General features: G+C 33.1%; 1 protein-coding gene across 1 annotated transcript in view; it reads right to left on the bottom strand.

Annotated features, from left to right (window-relative positions):
- Positions 1–19,301, bottom strand: part of RASA1 (RAS p21 protein activator (GTPase activating protein) 1) — a 109,543-nt gene that overhangs the window by 37,678 nt on the left and 52,564 nt on the right. Inside the window, 6 exon segments of the mRNA XM_010831899.1 lie at positions 2,032–2,084; positions 4,708–4,739; positions 7,803–7,920; positions 11,595–11,665; positions 12,244–12,379; positions 13,351–13,503. Coding sequence (XP_010830201.1) covers positions 2,032–2,084; positions 4,708–4,739; positions 7,803–7,920; positions 11,595–11,665; positions 12,244–12,379; positions 13,351–13,503 — 563 coding nt within the window.

Genomic DNA, 19,301 nt, shown 5'->3' with positions numbered 1-19,301 from the left:
ATAATAAAAAATCTTAAGGCAATTATTTTTTTGTATTTTCTGGTTTATGAGTCACAACCACCCATGATGTTACTTGTCTTTATTACATAAAAATACAGGGCAGAAGTTCACAGCAATGACTTCTGGTTAATAATATACGTATCTGTCATAACTTGGAAAGAATACTGTAACCACAGGTAGGGGGTACTGGCTAAAACTGCTACACTGTTTGCAAATCTCAGAATAAGAAAAGTGAAAAAAAAGTTGAAGTGAATTTTACTTTCACATACTCTGTACTTAATACTTCTGATTAAACATTAAAAAGTCATAATTATAATAAAATAGTAGCAAAAACTTATAAAGGTAGATGAAAACAACTGAAATATTTGTGTACCTAATCAAAATTAATACACATGCACTATATTTCATTTAAAAGGCATGATCTTAAAAAATCATAAGCAGCAAATCATATATCAGATATTTCATATTAATTTTAGAGAAGTCTTTTTGACATCTGCAATTAGCAATGACTCTTACCACTGATGCTTTTCTACCTTTTCTCTGTTTAAGTCCTAATGACATAGGAAAGATCAGAACTTGACTGCTTTTGGGAAAGCACAATGAAAACTTAAAATATCAGATGTTTTTCTGTAAGTTACTAATAGTTCCAATCATCAAGCCAAACCACTTGCTACCAAGTAGTTTTATGTTCAATACAAAGAATAGGAACTACTGCAAAATTGTGCCTGCAAGTGCTTATGTGTACCTTTCATGGCGGGAAATCACCAGACTCTTAAAAGAGCACATGACCCAAGGGAAATAAAAACTAATTTAAGAAAATTAAGTTTAGTTCTTTTTTAATTTACATGCCTAAAACAACAGTGAGTGCCTCAGGTATTTGGTGCAAATTCAAAAAATATAAACTATATTCAAAATTCAGTAAATTCATTAAAATAAATATTTTGGTGCCACTTTGAAAGCAGATAGGATGTCACTTTGGTTTAGCATTTCATCTGTTACTACCATATGGCATTATCATGTTCTTTATTTCTAATCTATATCCTCACACTATAATTGAATACTTAATAAAACTGCCTCAACTGTTTCAGAAGAACAAAGTATTATTAAATTAAATGTAATGCCCCATGGCTTGAATAGTAACTCAGATAACAGTTTTAAATAATCAGTAGTTTATTCACTGCATACAGAAACTACTGAACTCTGGTCATTTTTGTTTTTTTTTTTTAAAGAACTAAGACTTATAAATTACAGATTATTAAACTTGTCTGAAGGCCTTCTAAAGTATGGCTTACTGAAGACATATTTGGTAATTAAATTTAATCTTAAGTTTTAGTTAGGATGAATGATGGAATACTTTTTCTTTTAAATAATAAACCCACAATACATTCAATTTTTATTTTGCCTATCTCTGTAACAACAGTTTTATGAAATATTAAAACAACTATATTTTCAAGAAGGCCCAAGTATATAATTCTACAAGTGTATAAAGATAAATTCAAGAACATTTGCTGTGCCTAAACAACAAGAAAATGAAAACATAATATTGCTCTATAGGAAACTTATAACAAATTATGGTATTTATACAATGGAAAGTTTATGGTCATTAAAAAGAATGAAGTTTTAAATATGCAGATACGGAATAATCTCCCAAAATATGTATTAAAATGAAAAAAGTGTGTTGCATGTTCCTGTGAGAATGTGTGAGGAGGTATGTATAAAGGTATACACTGTGGTAAGGAAGGCAGGCACACACAGACAGAAAACTTCTAGAAATACAGGAAAAAACTCATCTGGCACTGCTTCTAAGGAAGTCTGTAGGAGCCTGGTCCAGAAAGAAAACACACTGTGCACTGAATTTTATACTGCATGTATGTTTTCAGCTAAAAAACACCAGAAATACCAATTTCTCTGTGCTGGGCAAGAAATTACAGTGTGCATAAAAATCAAAAGAATGCTAAAGGCAAAACACATGATAAGTGTTGTTTTTTCTTTTTAAATAACATTAGAAAAGTAAAGTGAATATACAAGTACCTGTCATTAGTAAATTATAAGCTTCTTGTTTGGAAATTTTCCCATGGAACCATCTTAAAAAGAGAATAAAATATGTAAATCAAAAAGTCTTTCTTGCTGTTAACTAAATCAAAACTAAATAACACAATACAGTTAAGTTTAATTCAAGCTGACATAATGAAATAAATGTAATGCAATTCAAATGACCTCATTCCTTTGACATTTATTACTACACTTTGTAAACATCTGTAAACAGATGTTTTGTAAACAACAAAATATACAGTGGGCCATCTAGTATGAACTACAATTTCCATATTAATTACCAATACAAAAAATAGGATTTAATTCTGATAATGACAAATTATTATCATAGCTAGTATTCTTTTTTTTCTTTTTATTAGGAGTGGGGAGTGGTACAGGTAGAGCCCACCAAAACTGCCAAAAAAGATTAGTCAATTAATTTTCTCATACTTCTCTCAAAGTGAACTTCCGTGAAAGTTCTCCCTTTTCAGTCAACGTGGTGTACTGATACTTTACAGAAAGCCAGACAATAAGATTGAGTGATGAGAAAGAGTAGATATCTGTTTGAGCTAATGGCCTATCATATCAGATTGCTACAATATTTTCTATTCTGATACTTAAGACTTTAGAAAATGTTATAGAAGACATTACAGCCAAAATCTACTGCATATAATATTTAAATAATTTACCTCAGAAAAAAATGATACATCTGGATTTAAAAAATTAATTACTAGTGATTAAATTACTTAAAATCTCTCATGTACCTGAAGGACTATTATCTATCTTGCCAATTAACACATGTATGTTAATACCAAGCTGACAATATATTCTCAGGGTCTGGTATAGTATTTCACTTTCCAACTTGTTCTTTTCAGTCATGATTAAAAATAATGCTGTAAAATTAAGACATATAATTGCCCTAAAATCCAATGTTACAAGTTTAGAGGCTGTTCACCACTGTTTTAAATTATCTACATTATTACTGGTCAGAGTATAAAATAAAACTGGATTTTTATCTCTTCACATGAATAAAATGTTGAACATTTAAATCCTCTTTTTAATTTTATTCTAACAATTAACTCACGAATTCAAATTCCCTGAGGCTCCCACTGCTAATTATGAATAAAGTAAAACAAGTATACAATATCTGGAATAGTCCAGGTTGCCCTAAAAAGCAGTAAAGTTCCATACTGCATTCAACTACGGCCGAAATGACCATTTATTACAATGCAGAACAAGATTTCTGTATTCTAGGGGAGAGCTGATTAGATGACCTTGAAGGCCTATCCTATACTTCTATAGGTAGAATAAAAGAGAAAAGGGGAATATAAAGGTGGGGGTGGGGTGGGGTGTTGGGCAACAAATGGCATTTATACAACAAATCAGCAATACCACTTTCTGAAAGGATTAGATCAGTTTCCTCACTCAGAGATTTACCACCTATATGTAAAATGAATCTATTTCAAGCACATGGTTTGTATCAATAATAGAAAAATGGGTCTGTGACCTTAGGAAAGACCTCTTTTTAGTAAGAAAAAGGAACATAAATATTGTGTAACTATAAAAAGAATGTAGAAAATATAATAAAGCACTGTGATAGGTACATGCTGAGGGCATTTTTGGAATAACAGAGCACCAATTCTGTAGGGTGTGTAAGGGAGAAGATTACAGAAGACTTGCTGGCAAGAGTGATAAATGAGTTAAGTCTCTAAGTAAGAATAGGCATTAACCAACACAACAGAGGGGAATTCTGGCCTAGGAAGTAGCTTGAGCAAAGGAGAAAAAACAGTGATACACATTTGCAAGCTGGAGAGGAGGATATAAAACTAAAAATGACAAGAGATGGGACTTGTAAGGAAACAAGGGCTGGATCAGGAGAACTTTTCAGACTCTGCTAAGGTAGAAAATCAGATAAGAATTTTAAGTGAAAAGTAATACAGTCAGATACATGTTTTAGGTGTTCTAGCTGTTGGAAGAGAGGATTTGAGGAAACTAAAGTGTCAAGCAAAACTAACTGGGAGGTGATCATTACATCAAAGGAATAAAGCTAGTTATACCTTCTGGTTAGTCTCAAAGAGCACTCCAGGATGTTAATGAGGATGCTCTACTGCCAGTCAACACCTTAAGAAGTTACAGGGAGCTGACAAATACATAAAATAAACCAACAATGCAAATTTATCTTATGCTAAATACCAAATGAGTAGAAAATTATGAAGTTCAGAAAATGGAAAAATCACAATGATATTATTAAAAAAAAAAGATTTCCCAATGCCAGTGGGAGTTACAGTTTATACTTAGAAAACTGGACATAGCTTTAGATATTTACTGGTATTTGATCTCTTTTTTTCCCCTTTTCAAAAACAATCCATGGCAACTAAGAAGTAATCAACAAGAAAACAAAGTGTGAGGAATTATGATATTCATAATGTTACTAATGTACTGTTTACTGTTAATCAAAAAGTCATTAGTTTGGTGATCTAAGAGCTGTATGTAGGTATAAGCCACCTTCATTATCACTAGGTCCTTAAGAAAATAGAAATCAATTCTTGAGTCAAATAAATTTTTTAATCAGCTCAAAAAAATATCACTTTTCTTCTAAAACATTTTTAGATCAAAGTTTTCCAATTAGTAATTGTACAGTATATTTTTTCCTTTTAATAATTAACACAAACTTACATTTTGCCTTCATGTGGATCTTCTTCCCGGCCCTAAAGGGGAAGACATCAAGACAGTATTTTATGTAACTATTAATATATTTTTGATTAAATTAATAAAATTGTATCTTCAAATATATCTACACCCCAACCTTCATATTTATTTATGTATATACAGGAAAAGATGTTTCTGTTTATGTAAAGTCTTTTCAAAACTCTTCCCCTTAGTCCCTCTCTCTCTCTGCGATTATTCTAATCCAGGCACTTTTCCTTCCTTTTCTTAAACTATTAACAGTAGCCCAACTAGTATAACTACCTCTGTGCCCCACACCACTCCAATATGGAGTCATCAGTTTCAACTTCGACTCCGCCCTGCATTAAGAAACACCAAACAAAACAAAAGTAAACAAATTTTAAAAACAAGACCTTTAACACTTCTCTACTCCCTACAATTCCTCACTTTACAACCAGAATCCTTTATCATATGGATATCAAGTCTACGTTTCCGATCTCACTTCTCTTTAGGTATCTATATACTGTAACCATGGTATATAGAGGCACATAAACTGCCTCTTTGCTAATCTACATTCTCCCACCACTGTCGTTTGTTCTTTTTTACTTAGAATGCCCTTTCCACTCACTACTTTCCTAGCTATTAGTTAAAACCTAAACTGTGTAGGCAGGATCTCTCAAACACAGTGCCTACTCTATAACACTGCGTCCCTAAAACATAAATATCAACTTCTACTCTGAATAGAAAAGACATCTTTCATCATCTCTTGAACTTTACCTTACTCTATTAGATATTGCTATAATATACTGGGTGATATTAATTTCATTATCGTGGCTATAAGCATCTTAAGACCTTAGTCATTCTTTGTTAATACCAACTACCACCAAACCACTAGCACAAAGCTGGGCACATAATTTTCACTGAGTATCTGTTGAATTGTAGTCCTAATACCCAGCCAGTATACTGTGGCATCAAGTTTCCATTGAATAATAAAGGTAGGAATAGAAAAATGGGCTAAGTATATGTAGATTTATTAATACTTCTCTCAATTTGGTCCTCACTCAAATATCTAACCAAAGTAAAATCAAATACTTGCTAAATGCCTTCTATACTACAAAACACTAAAAACACAAAATGACATAAAAACAAAATGCATTATTTTCTCACCCAAAGGGGAGTTTACAGAATAAATTTATTTTACAATGTAATGGGATACAAAGTTAACAAGGTGCTATGGAAAAACACAAGAACAATTTAGTCTCAGAAAGCATAAAATCTCTCTGAAAGAAAAAAGGCAACATCTGAGCTGAACTGAGAGACAATCAGATTTCCCAAATCAGTCCAGCAGGGTAGGAATGTCAAGGAAGATGAAAAAGAAGAGGCATAGAGACAGCCATTCATTCAGCAAACACTGACTGACTGCCTCTACTGCAAGGCATCATTCTGGGCAATGGCAACATATCACTGAATCAGAGACAAAAATCCTCAGAGAGCTTATATTCTAGAACTAAGACATAACAGAACAAATGTGTTTGGTGAATGGTAATTAAAAACAGAATGTCATAGTGGAAAATCTCTCAAATCTAACCACCAACCACATGTCTGAAATCTAGATAATCACCAGATGGCTCTTTAACCTTCAAGGATTAACTATGTCCCAATAAAGACCATTCTAAATATTGGAGAATAACTGTAATTTTAATTTGGGATTATTCCACTACTAATTCAAAGTATGACCATATTCATTTTTAACAGCCACGTCACATCATTAACTCATATTGGGCTGTTAACTTGTTCCTTTTTTCTTTCCTTTTATGTTAGGTCATGTCTCCTTTATCTCAAACTGGATTTTTTTTTCTGTATTCATCAGATAATTTTCACTTATCCTTATTAAAATTTGTTTTGTTAAATTTGACCCAGAGTCCCAAGAGCTTGAAAGAAAAGTTTAACTATACTTCAATTCCTTTAAATAATCAGCATAATGAGGGTAGGTGTGTTACAGCAGGAAGAAAATTCAACATACTATGAAGAAACTTTTAAGTAAACCTAGATAATAAGATTCTCCAGTTTGAATACGCCTTGTCCATAGAGAATAAATACCTCTTCTGCTGTAGAATACAGAATTCTAATCTAGGCCTTAGTTCTAATCCCAACTCTTCTACCTAAGTAACGATGTGACTGTGAGTATGGAATGTATCATACCATTTCCTCAACTCTTCCCACTTTTCCTCAGTATGTTTTACTTCTACATATCAAGATCTGGCTGCCAGAATAGGCAGACAAGAGAATTAATAGCAAAGAAAAATATTCTCCACTGCCGTCCTCCTGGAACAATAATCAGAGCACATGTTTCAGCATATTACCAGGTTCAAGGCATAATTTAAAAATAGTCACTCTGAAGGTTGTGAAAAGAATAACAGAAAACCATTCCATCCTGCTGGACAAATCCAAATGAGTGAATTCCTAAACTATAATATAACATTTAATATGTTTTGGTGATACTGAATACTGTATTTGAAGTGCAAATGCTGCTTGAATGCTGATCTGTATCTAAAAATGCATATATAGAATTATTTATACTGTGTCTAAGACTGCTGATAATGTACTTTTTGATGACACTGAAAACAAGCCAAATATTCACAATATAAAACCATGTGATAATATACGTGTAATGTAACTAAATTTCTCCAAGGTTACTAGAAAATTATACATATATTTGGGAGATAAAGAATTTGAAAGCAAACACGTGCAACCATTTGAGATTCCACAGTCAGTTTGACATAACATCATTTACGAGGAAGACCAAGAAGATTTTTAAAAAGGGATACAAACAAGCACAAACGTTAAAACATTTTTAATTCTTAGAAACTCATGAAAATTTTCTGAAAATTGGCAGCTACAAAATGATGTGGTTAACTTGGATGTGCGCTTTACAAATAAATAGCATTTACCAACAGTAAATGCATTTTAATGAAAAATTACTTGCACTTATAAATTAAGGTTTCATAAAAGAAATGTATCTATAGCTGATTTCCCTGATTATGGGCAAGTTTCAAATTTAAGTATTTAAAGTTTTAAGAAGGAGAAGAAAAAATAAAACTTACCACCTCTTCTACTAAGTCTTCAACAATAAGACCTTGTTCATCTGTTCTTAGATTTGTAACCCACATCCATCCATCTTCTAATTCGTTATGAACAATGAACATATCTCCTTTTAAGAAACTGAAAATAGTAATTATGAAGTTATCAAAATTAAATGAAATTTTGAAACATGGAAATTTACATGATCATATACCACATCACAGAGATAATACTATAAAAATGCAAGGGTTTTTTTTAAAGTCAAATACCCTAGATTTTTGTTCTGTTTCTGTCATCATTTACATGTAAAACTTTGAAGATACTTGTAAACCTGAATCTGAATTTCATCATGTGTAAAATGGGTTTAATAATGGTAATTGTACTATCTATATCACTGGATTATTATTAGACTCAAACTGGAATTTATATGGACAGTAATTATACATATATTACAGCTTTGGGGGTGTAAATACAAGAAAACTGAACTTTAAAATTTAAGTTTCAATGTTATTACTCTTTCAAAAGTAGGTTAAACTAAAATTATAAACATAAACATGAACTCATTCCACATACACAGGTTACTTTATAAAAAGTTGATTTTAAATAAGCATATTTAGCCTTATCACACAGATGCTTATGAAACTAACATTTCTCTCATTAAAAAAAAAAATAGGGTTTATTTAATCCACTTAGCTATCACGGTCCAACAAGTATAGCACTCTTTCTCCAAAAGTAGAACCAAGTGGTATGAAAATGCATGCATGTTTTTTCTGTCATCAATATTCAAGTGGAGGGATACACACACACACACACACACACACACACTATAGTTTACTTTCATTGTCATCTAGATGTTTTCAATCTTTACCCAATCACAGAACTAAAAAATTGTTAATGTATTTCATCAATATAAAACCCATTAATAATTCCTTGAACTTTTCCTTTTAGGCTTGAACAAATGCTTTTGAGTGATTAAGATTTTAAGATTGACTGAATGCTACAACTAACCCTGTATCTATATCCTTATCTGTCATATATATGTATTTATTTAATCAAATTTGCCTTTGAGTCTTAATATTCAAACCAAATATTCAAACTTAATATACAAACCAAAGATGTAGTAAGTAAATCTCTTCTCATGTCTTTGAAAACTTTGTTTTTCTCTAGACTCTCTGAAGCTTCATGGTTACTTGGAGTAGTATCATGCTTGAAATACACTCATTTTGAATAAGCACAGAATACTGCATTCTACCTTGATTCTAAAGGTCTTAACAGTGACCAATATTTTACTAGCTGAAAGGTGGCAGACATAACCACTTAGCCAAATAAATTATTCTTTTCCAGAACCAAATAGATACATTAAGAAAATAATCATAAGTAAAAAGGGAGTGCATATGGACAAGAAGTCAAAGAGAAATGAGAAATGTCATGTTTCATTTTTGGTCAAATACAGTCATAAGAGGTTTTTTTTAAGTTGTTTACTTCTTTTATTGCTGTTATACTACCAACTTTTTATGATGCAAAAAAAAAAAAAATGAAAATAAAAAGCTTACTAGCACCTCGTAAGATAACATAACATAATCCTAAAATTCATTATGTATTATTTTGCATTTTTCTTCAACACAGGTTAAAGTGCTTTATTAAATTTTATTTATCTTCAGATGTTTTTCCTTATGGAAAAAAACTTCTCAGTTACTTGTGTGTGTTAGTTGCTCAGTCATGTCCAACTCTTTGCAACCCTATGGACTGTAGCCCACCAGGCTCCTCTGTTCATGGGATTTTTCAGGCAAGAATATTGGAGTGGGTTGCCATTTCCTTCTCCAGGGGATCTTGCCAATGAAAGGATCAAACCCAGATCTCCGCACTGCAGGCAGACTCTTTACTGTCTGAGCCACCAAGGAAGCCCTCTCAGGTATATACAAACTTAAAAAGACTCACAACTTCATACATATTTATGTCATTCTAATTTATGTTTAAATTTTCACCTTCCTAGATCAGAAGTATTCAACTTTTGGAAGGTCTCTCAGGAACCATTTACACTTTTAAAAACTGATACCCTAAATAGGTTTTCTCATTTATTCATTTACATGAATTATATATCTATTGATGTTTACCATATTAGAGTTTAAAATGTAAATATTTAAAAATATTTATTAACTCCTTTAAAATATTAACATACCCATTATCATAATACAAAAAGTAATTATAATTTTCACAAGTTGAGTAAGAATATTATTGTCTTGCATTTTTGTACATGTCTGGCTTAACTACTGGATTCTCCTATCTGTTTCTGTATTCAATCTGTTGCTATATAGTTTTTTTGCTTAAAGTATATGAGGAAAATCTGGCTTTATACAAATATGTAGCTGTGAAAGGGATGAGTATATTAATAGCCTTTCAGATAACTATAGATATTCTATGACATTAAACCTAAACCTTGACAGTAGTATTTTTTTGGAGGTTGATTATAATGTGGAATCTTAAACTACGCATCTATGAACTTTCTGTACCACTCCAATAACGTCTGTTGGTCTGTTTTACCCTTTGAGTAGATCTTTTGCCCAGCCATAACTTGGTAACCTCAAAAATATGTTATATAGTATCAAAACATCACATTCTTCAATATCACCACCAATCTTGTCAGAAAAGTCATGAAGCATCTAAGAAGCTGTCAAACTCCTGATGGCAAATATAGGGTATCCAAAATTCTAATTTTTCCCTAAAAGCTCAAATTGTCATTGGCAACAAATACTGTCAGTTATTCCTCTTAAAAAAAGGTCAGATACTCAAGTGTGAATAACCATAATTTGCCTGTCAGTTATTCTCTCAAGAGAAAATGGTGTGCACAAAAAAGGTAGTTGGTTCAGCTCTCAATGTACCTCTTTTCCTCAAAACACTGAACTTTGGTACACAGTAGAGGTGCTTTGTGAATATGTCCCATCTCATTACAAAGGTATTAAAAAGATATGTAGCCACAGGTTGAGATTTAGAAAATAAACATGCTTTCGTATCTCACCAAGAACAGTCATAAGTGAAACCAGCGATTTTGTTTAACTGCAAGTATGGGGCAGTGAAAAACACTATATATTTGTTACACTGTCTTGATTTGTGCTAAGGCACCAACAGTTTTACTGTCTTTGGCTTTTAGTACCTTCCGAAAGTTATCACTACATTTTAAATGCTGCTGTTGATTTCCATGAGAAGGTTTAACTCAGGGCCAGTAATTATTAAAAGCAGCCTTAACATTTTATGAGTAAGAAACAAATCAGAAAGCTGGTAGCTTACAGAAAGATACAGATAATTTGATAATTGATTATCAAATTATATAGTAAATTTGATCATTATCAACTCATATAATAAATCAAATTATACAGATATAATAAAAACAAACTATATAATAAAAAAACAAAATTTATTATGTTCTATCGTTTTATACCATTAATAACAATAAAATTATTCACTCATAATGTAAAATAAAAATTAAATCACTTGAGTAACATTTACAGCTGAGGCATAAATGTCATGTAATACAAATTAAAACAGAGTACTGAATATAACAGCCCTCTCCTTACTTTGTAAGATAGTCTAATAAAAGCTAAGTTACTTCTCCTGTCATCTTCACTGTGGCTTCTCTGATCCAAATCCACAGTCTGAACAGGTAAGCCAACACAGGGAGACAGGAACAATGGATGTAACATTAAAGACATGCTTTGCTGGATGCGCTTTCCTCAATTTTAAAACCTTCCTAGTCCAAGAGCTACAAATTTTCAAAGTCTGTTTCAAATGCCTATAAATGAAAATATATTATAAAATACCTTATTTCATCAGTGTCTGGTACTTTTGTGTAAGGGAGAATGGCTCGGACACGCCTTCTATCTTCTACTGGCTAGAAACCATAAAAAAATTGATTTACAGAAGAAAACTTTTCTATGTCAAAGTCAAATTGGGTATGTCCACATAAAAATTCAATAAAAATCCACATTATAGAACCCAAGATCAAACTATTTTTTACTGGGGCTCTAAAAATACAAATCCTAGAAATGCTCATCTTGTTATGTTTTTGTTTTTACAAAAATTCTTTTAACAGTATAACCAATGTTTTTAACAAGGTATTATGAGTTATCACTTAATTTTAACTAAACTGCAGAACATATAAAGTAACCTTTCTCCAATAATGCACAAGACATTTCAGAATCTTAGAGCAACTTCAGCATTAGTACTAGGATATCAGTAATTACTCCTCATTTACTAAGAAATATTTGTTAGGGTATCATCATACTGTATGATAAAAAATCTGGTAAACACAAAGTAAAATCACTCTTTTAAAAGAAGTTGCCAATTTTGCTCTGACACTACAACCAGAATTAAATCTTTAATTATATAATAAACATCACGAGAATCTGAACAAGAGCTAATCCTATTAGTAAAGTGAAATAATAAAGTTTTGAAAGACATTTTACTTGCCTCTGGCGGTGCAACTGGATAAAGCAGTTTTTCTCCTTTAAGCAAACAGGAAACATGACTGTAATAACCTATTAGGTCTGACAGAGAAGAAAAACGTCTTCCACCAATGTAGTAATCTCCACACATAGCAATAATCCTATTTGTACAGGAAAAAAAAAATACAATATAAGAAAACTTTTATAGTCAATTTTTAAGACCAAGTTCCATAGAAATTAGAAATCTGTAATTCTCAAACTTTTCCTTTACCTGCATCCCTGTATTAAAATACCACTTATTAATACCTTCACCATATCCAAGTTAGTTGAGGCTATTTCTTTTTGAAAAGATATATGCATACATTTGAAATGAAATACGTATCTGACTTATAAACCTCAATTACTTAATTCATTAAAATATTTATAAATCCATCCTCAGATACCTCTCCTTACTTTCCATATTTAAGACAAAAGAGCAATTTTAATAATTTTCTTAGGCTAAAAGTAGCTTACAGAGCTCTTGAAATATTTAGAGTATAATAATTTCACATTCCACATGTGTGATGATAGTACTTTTAAAGCATATTTTAAAATCTAAAAATTAAGGGTATAAAACACTTTTTCATTTAACTTTACAGGCACTAGATTTTTTTCAACATCTCCCATAAAAATGAAATCAAAGACAACACTATATGTAAATATATTGATACAGAGTTTTATAGCTGTACTTGAAAATCCAGATACCTGTTTAACTGAATGAATGTCTAGAAAGAGTTTCAGAACAGAGAAGGTAAAATGAAATAAAGGGCACTTTTAAAATACAGTTTCTGCATTTTCTATCACTCAGTGATCTGAAAATATCCATCATTTCTGCTTTACCAAAGTTTCTTTGTAATTCTTTGTACTTTAAAAGCAGTAACTGTATTTATGATCAGCACAAAAAGTCCAATAATACTGTTTAAAAACAAAAATATAAGCATTAATAATATCTATTCTAAAACACTTATTAAATCATTTAATTGAAAACACATTTCTTTATCCATTATTTAAATGTCACTAAAGCAGGTATACTTATGAATACTACAGCAAAACAGCTATAGGATGTAGCCTCATAATAGGAATAAAGACTTACCTAAAATGGTTGACAACGTTCGTCTGGCTAAGAAAGGAAAGTACAAAGGACCCTGGCCTCCGATCACTCTCTCTTATAAGGTAACTGCCGGACTTCCCTGCTTGCCTGAGGCGTTCTTCTGCTATAGTTCTATCAAGTTTTCCATGATACCACCTAAGAAAGAAAGTTAAAACATAAGAATAAAAACAGAAACCATAAAATTACTATTGGTAATTGAAAAACATACTATGACAGACTTTGCATACCTACATGTAACATTTACATTTTACTCTGAAACATTCATTCCAATTTTAACTCAATTATTTTTAATTTCCTAGTCTCTCAAAAATAATGAACTCATTTACTCACTTTTTAATCTGTTGTATAAAGCTCAGGCTTAACTAAACACCTCACATATTCACCTCTTCTATTTCAGCCCATCTCTCGAACCCCTAGAACTGTCTGTCTGTTCAAGATACAAACACTTCTTACAATCAAATGCCTAATTAGAAAAATAAGAGTAAGATGGACAAATGGAAATGATGCTGTCTGAAGGCTACTATTCTCATTTTCCATTTCAATATGAAACTGGTTATTTCCTTTTGTCTTAAGATGATCCACTCCATAACCACACATTTGAACTCTTCAAATATAACAAACAGGTGGAAAATAAATAATAACTTTGTCTATTTTCCTGCTCTCAATTTAACTATCTTCTACCTACCATACTACTAGATAATCTGCTTAAATGAGTGGCTACAACCCTAGCATCATTCACACTACCAATCTAGGCCTATAAAAGCCACATGGATTGAAATAAACAAATTGGAATTTTCACATAAGCATAGTAACAAATCTACAAAGTAACTGTTATAAAATATTTTTACACTTTCACTATATTAGTCATCCAAATTTATCCTTGGTACTTACAGTCTTAACTTGAAACATTGAGAGGAAAACAATAAACATTTACATTAACAATACATTGACGTATTATCTAGCCATAAATTGACAGTTAAAATTATTATAGTACTATGACTGCTTCTGTAAGCTTGATGTAGTGAAAGTTTACTATTCTTGACTTCTTAGTTTATTTAAAAAAAAAAAAAAACACTTAAAACTTCTCACAAGAATTACTTTTAATTTTCTTCTAAAACCCAACCTATTTATTTGAAAATCTGTGTATAAGACAAATAATGAAAAAACAGTCTTGGAGCTTCACTGTAACTCAACAGGAACAAAACAATCGTAAACCATTAGTATTAGAGGAAGAAGCAGAACAACAAATAAACACTGCATTCCTCTAAAATCCTAGTCTTCACTTCAACCATTCTTTGAGGCTGCTGCTGCTGCTAAGTCACTTCAGTCGTGTCCGACTCTGTGCGACCCCATAGATGGTAGCCCACCAGGCTCCCCCGTCCCTGGGATTCTCCAGGCAAGAATACTGGAGTGGGTTGCCATTTCCTTCTCCAAGAGACTAAATGGACTGGTGGGACTAGGACTTACCAGAAACCTCCATAATCATGGTCAAGTCTCTAAACTTTGTACCTCATTACCATCACTTGTAAAAAGGGGGGAAAATAATCTTCATCTCAGCCTTAAAATATATTAAATATTTGTCCTAAACTCCTTCAGAGAAATACATAAAAATGAAAAAGCACTACCACAGGCTGTATAGGCACATAATAACTAACTTCACAGAAGGTTGCATAAATTTATTATAAATAAATACATACAAAACTTGATACATATAAATTATAAACAATATACACAGACTACAAGACTAAATCAATGTCATCAATGAAAATCTCAAATTGTATACTAATTGACTGCTGAATTTGTGGATCACCTAAGCCTCAGTTATCTTCCTATTTTCCAGTCTTGTTTACTTTCCATCTAATTTTGGGATGAGGACAGGAAATACCAATCTTTGTTTCTACTAAAATACTGATTTTAAGAGGAAATTTCTTTTCCCAAAACATCTCTTTGAACTTTACAGATCACACATATTAATTGACACTGGAATACTCTCATTCCTCCTGGCAATTCTAGGCTTCTAGAAGCCCTCAAATAGCCTCATTCTGCCCCAACGTGGATATATTTTTTGGAGGGATAGCAAGGACAACATGCATTTGAGATACTGTGACTTAAATTTGCCTAATACTTTAATAGTAAAATATCTAATGTTCTCCTATTTAAAAGTAAGCTATCCCTCTCTCATGTTCTGTCTCTCTTTTAAGGAAGATTTGAAAAAGAAACAGCAGGAAATTTAAGAAGTAAATATGTTTTTCTCAGCTAGTTTTGCCATTTTTTGTTAAGAAATCTTACAAGCAGACATAGTACACACTACACAATCACTATATCTAAGATAAAACATCTGACATGAAACATATTAAGTAAGTTAACTAGAAAAGACAAGTTGGGCAAGCTACAGGATCATCATATTTCTAAATCTAGAATCACATAAATGTTTTTATAAACGCATGTTTTACACTGGTGCAGTATGTTTAAGGGACTTTGGAGAGGCTAATCAGGGAGAATAATGAAGAAATCTGTACAATAAGAAAGCAACCTGGTGTGAATATAGACAGACACTTAACTCGAACTATTTAACTAACCTGGCAATACTAAATGGAAACTGTCTACTCAGTAGAAAACAATTAAAATAGCACTATCAACAAACATCCTTTGTCTAAAAAGGAAACTACACTGAAGCTCCTAGCAGGTCACTTTTACTTTCCACCAGGCTATTCCTCCTAGTTATGCCGCTGACAGGCACCGAAGTTCTCAGAGAAACATGTGCAGGAATCTAACTGCCAGAACATTTCTTGTCACCTGAGTCACCTGGAACGCTGTGTGCCTGGTCGTCTCACAAACCAGAGTTTTTCTGTAACTCTCAAAGATGTGTTAAGCAGATTTTCTCATGTGCCGTCCTTTCTGAAATTAAATTGGTTATTTCAGACCGGTAAGACATAAACTAAAAACATATGCTAAAACTACTATAAACCTCCTGCAACTTCCATTTCCTCTTAACAAACACATTTCTTACAGTTGTACAGTGTAAGCTGGTGGTTAACAAAAACAAATGGACTTTTTAGAGGGGAAAGTAAAGATACCTTACAGTAAACGATTTTATTCAGTCTTTTTTTTCCCCCATATCACTATGCAGACAGACTAAAATCTGGTCACTAGTAATTCACATGAACAATCACTAGACTAAGTCTAAGAGCTGTAGTATCCTTAGACCAACTACAGTAAAATTAATACTCATGTGTATGTTCGCCCTCTTGAGTATACTTGTATGTTCAGGCAATAAGCAGTGTGTGTGTGTGTGTGTGTCTATGCAGCTGGTTGTGTATCTCAAATTAGCTCATGAAAAGAGCAGAAATTCTATTTCCTTTTGCCACAGGTGACATATTTACAGGGTTTTGGACCTAGAGGTTTAAGTTCTGGAGAAGTAGTTTTAAGGAAACAGCACTATTATATATTCATAAATTCAGTTTACTGACAGACTGATCCTACTAAAGGCAGGACCAAATAACATGATGCTTATGCAATCAAAAATTTAAAGCGAAGTACACTCAACCAAGATAGTCTCGTTCTCACTAACCTAACTCCTGTCACTTCAAAAAACAGATAATGAAAGGCAGAGAGAGCCATACCATTTCCAAAAATGCTGTACACTAATCAAACACATTAAAGACATTTTTTAAAAGTAACCAAAAAAAGGAAAAGCATAATACTTACCAGCAGGAGACTAACAGTTCCTACCTCACATCTTCCAGCTATTATATCTGTGGAATTTCATTTATCAGAAAACTACCATTTTTTACAGTTTAGTTTTCCTTAGAACTTCAACAATTATAGTTCATGCCAGTAACTAAGAACACAAAAAAGGGGCAACAAAATGAGATTCATGACCACCTATCTGGTCCAATGAATGCATTACTGTAACACAGTTGTAAACTATCTTGAAGGGCAGTTTTTCTTCTTAAAAATACTTTAAAAATTTCACAGTGTTCGATCTAAAACTTTGGAGGGTATGGTGATTCAGTGGCTACCTACTGTAATTACAACATTTCTTAACCTGTATTTTAAGATACATCTTTAAAATACCGAGTCTGAAGTTTAAAAGCAAACTTCAGCCTGGCATGGTCTTTAGTCCATGGCCAACAAACTAAGCGCCAACTGTGCTACCTGGTAGAAAAACAAGTTACCACCACAGAACACCACTACGTGTAAGTTTACGGTTTCTGATCTCGAGGAGAATACAGACAAAACAGGCAATGGTGATCTGGTACATCAAGTACTAGAATGTGGGGGCAAATGGAAAACTTCAGTCTTAGCATTTTAGTGTGCACCTTCTGAAAAAAAACTGATGGCTAAATGGAAACCTACAAGGTAAGGAGCAACTAATTCAGAGAAAGCAAAGGACTGAGAATGGGAGAAAGATGTCACAGGCAGAGGGAAAATGTATAGGCAAGCAAAGCCCAAAAAAAGCTTATATACAGATATGGGAACATGAAAATATTTTAAACTTTCAAAATATACTTTGCAAGTCTAACTCTTATCAGATAATATGGAAAGAATATAACCTCCTGAATTAGACTAGACTTAAGACCTCACTCGTTGAACTTTCTCAGTACCTCAAAGAGGATCTCAAAGAACATTTTAAAAGTTCAAAATATTCTCAGATCGATCCACTCATCTGCTCTCAACAATAATCTCCTGGGCTGGGGATATCAGAATACGTCACACAAAGTTCTCCACTACGAGTCCATTACTCTCTCCTATATGTCCCTATAAGGGCTTCCCTGGTAGCTCAACTGGTAAAGAATCCCCCTGCAATGCAGGAGACCCTGGTTGGATTCCCGGGTCAGGAAGATCCCCTGGAGAGACAGGCTACCCACTCCAGTATTCTTGGGCTTCCTTGGTAGCTCAGAATGTAAAGAATCTGCCTGCAATGCGGAAGACCTGGGTTCAATCCCTGGGTTGGGAAAATCCCCTGGAAGAGGGCACGGCAACCCTCAGTATTTCTACCTGGGGAATCCCCGTGGACAGAGGAGCCTGGAGGGCTACAGTCCATGGGGTCACAAAGAGTAGGACATGACTGAACAACTAAGCACAGCACATACGTCCCTTATATCCTAAACAAATTACCTTTATTCATTCAACAAATATTTAAGCACCTACCATGTTTAGGCACTGTTTTAGTTTTCCTCCCTATGCTTTTTCAAAATATGTTTCCTATTTAACATTTTTTTTTAAGGAGATGAAAAGATAATGCAACTAAGCCAAAGGTCATCCTACATTTTTATTTTCTATGGGTTTTTTGGTCTTTATTTCCTCAGAAATTTCTATTTCTCTATTCTTACTCATGGAAATATCTGTATCTCTTAAGCTCAAAGCATAACTTCTGTGATGATGATTCCCAAATTCTTCCAAGGCTGACTTTCCTGTTAAGCTTCTATGTTATCAAGTACCCTCTAAGAAGTTTCAACTAACGTGACTCTGCGTGTGTGTGCATGCACTCAACCATGTTTGACTCTCTGCAACCCTCTTGACTGTAGCCCACCAGGCTCCTCTGTCCATGGAATTTTCCAGGCAAGAATACTAGAGTGGGTTGCCATTTCCTACTCCAGGGGATCTTCCTGACCCAAGGATCAAACTCATGTCTCCTGTGTCTCCTGCACTGGCAGATGGATTCTTTACCACTGCATCACCTGGGAAGCCCTAAGGCAACTACAGGTCAGCATCTATCCTTAAGCAAACACATACATCCACACACCCCTTCTGCTTTACTCCTCTATACTGTTAATGGCAACAGCAATGGCACCCCACTCCAGTACTCTTGCCTGGAAAATCCCATGGACGGAGGAGCCTGGTGGGCTGCAGTCCATGGGGTCACTAAGAGTCGGACACGACTGAGTGACTTCACTTTCACTTTTCACTTTCATGCATTGGAGAAGGAA

This window comes from Bison bison, unplaced genomic scaffold, assembly GCF_000754665.1.
Source record: "Bison bison bison isolate TAMUID 2011002044 unplaced genomic scaffold, Bison_UMD1.0 scf7180017864533, whole genome shotgun sequence".
Classification (NCBI taxonomy): Eukaryota; Metazoa; Chordata; class Mammalia; order Artiodactyla; family Bovidae; genus Bison; species Bison bison.
Note: the sequence above shows the minus strand (reverse complement) of the source record. Positions and strands in the feature narration are given on the sequence as shown.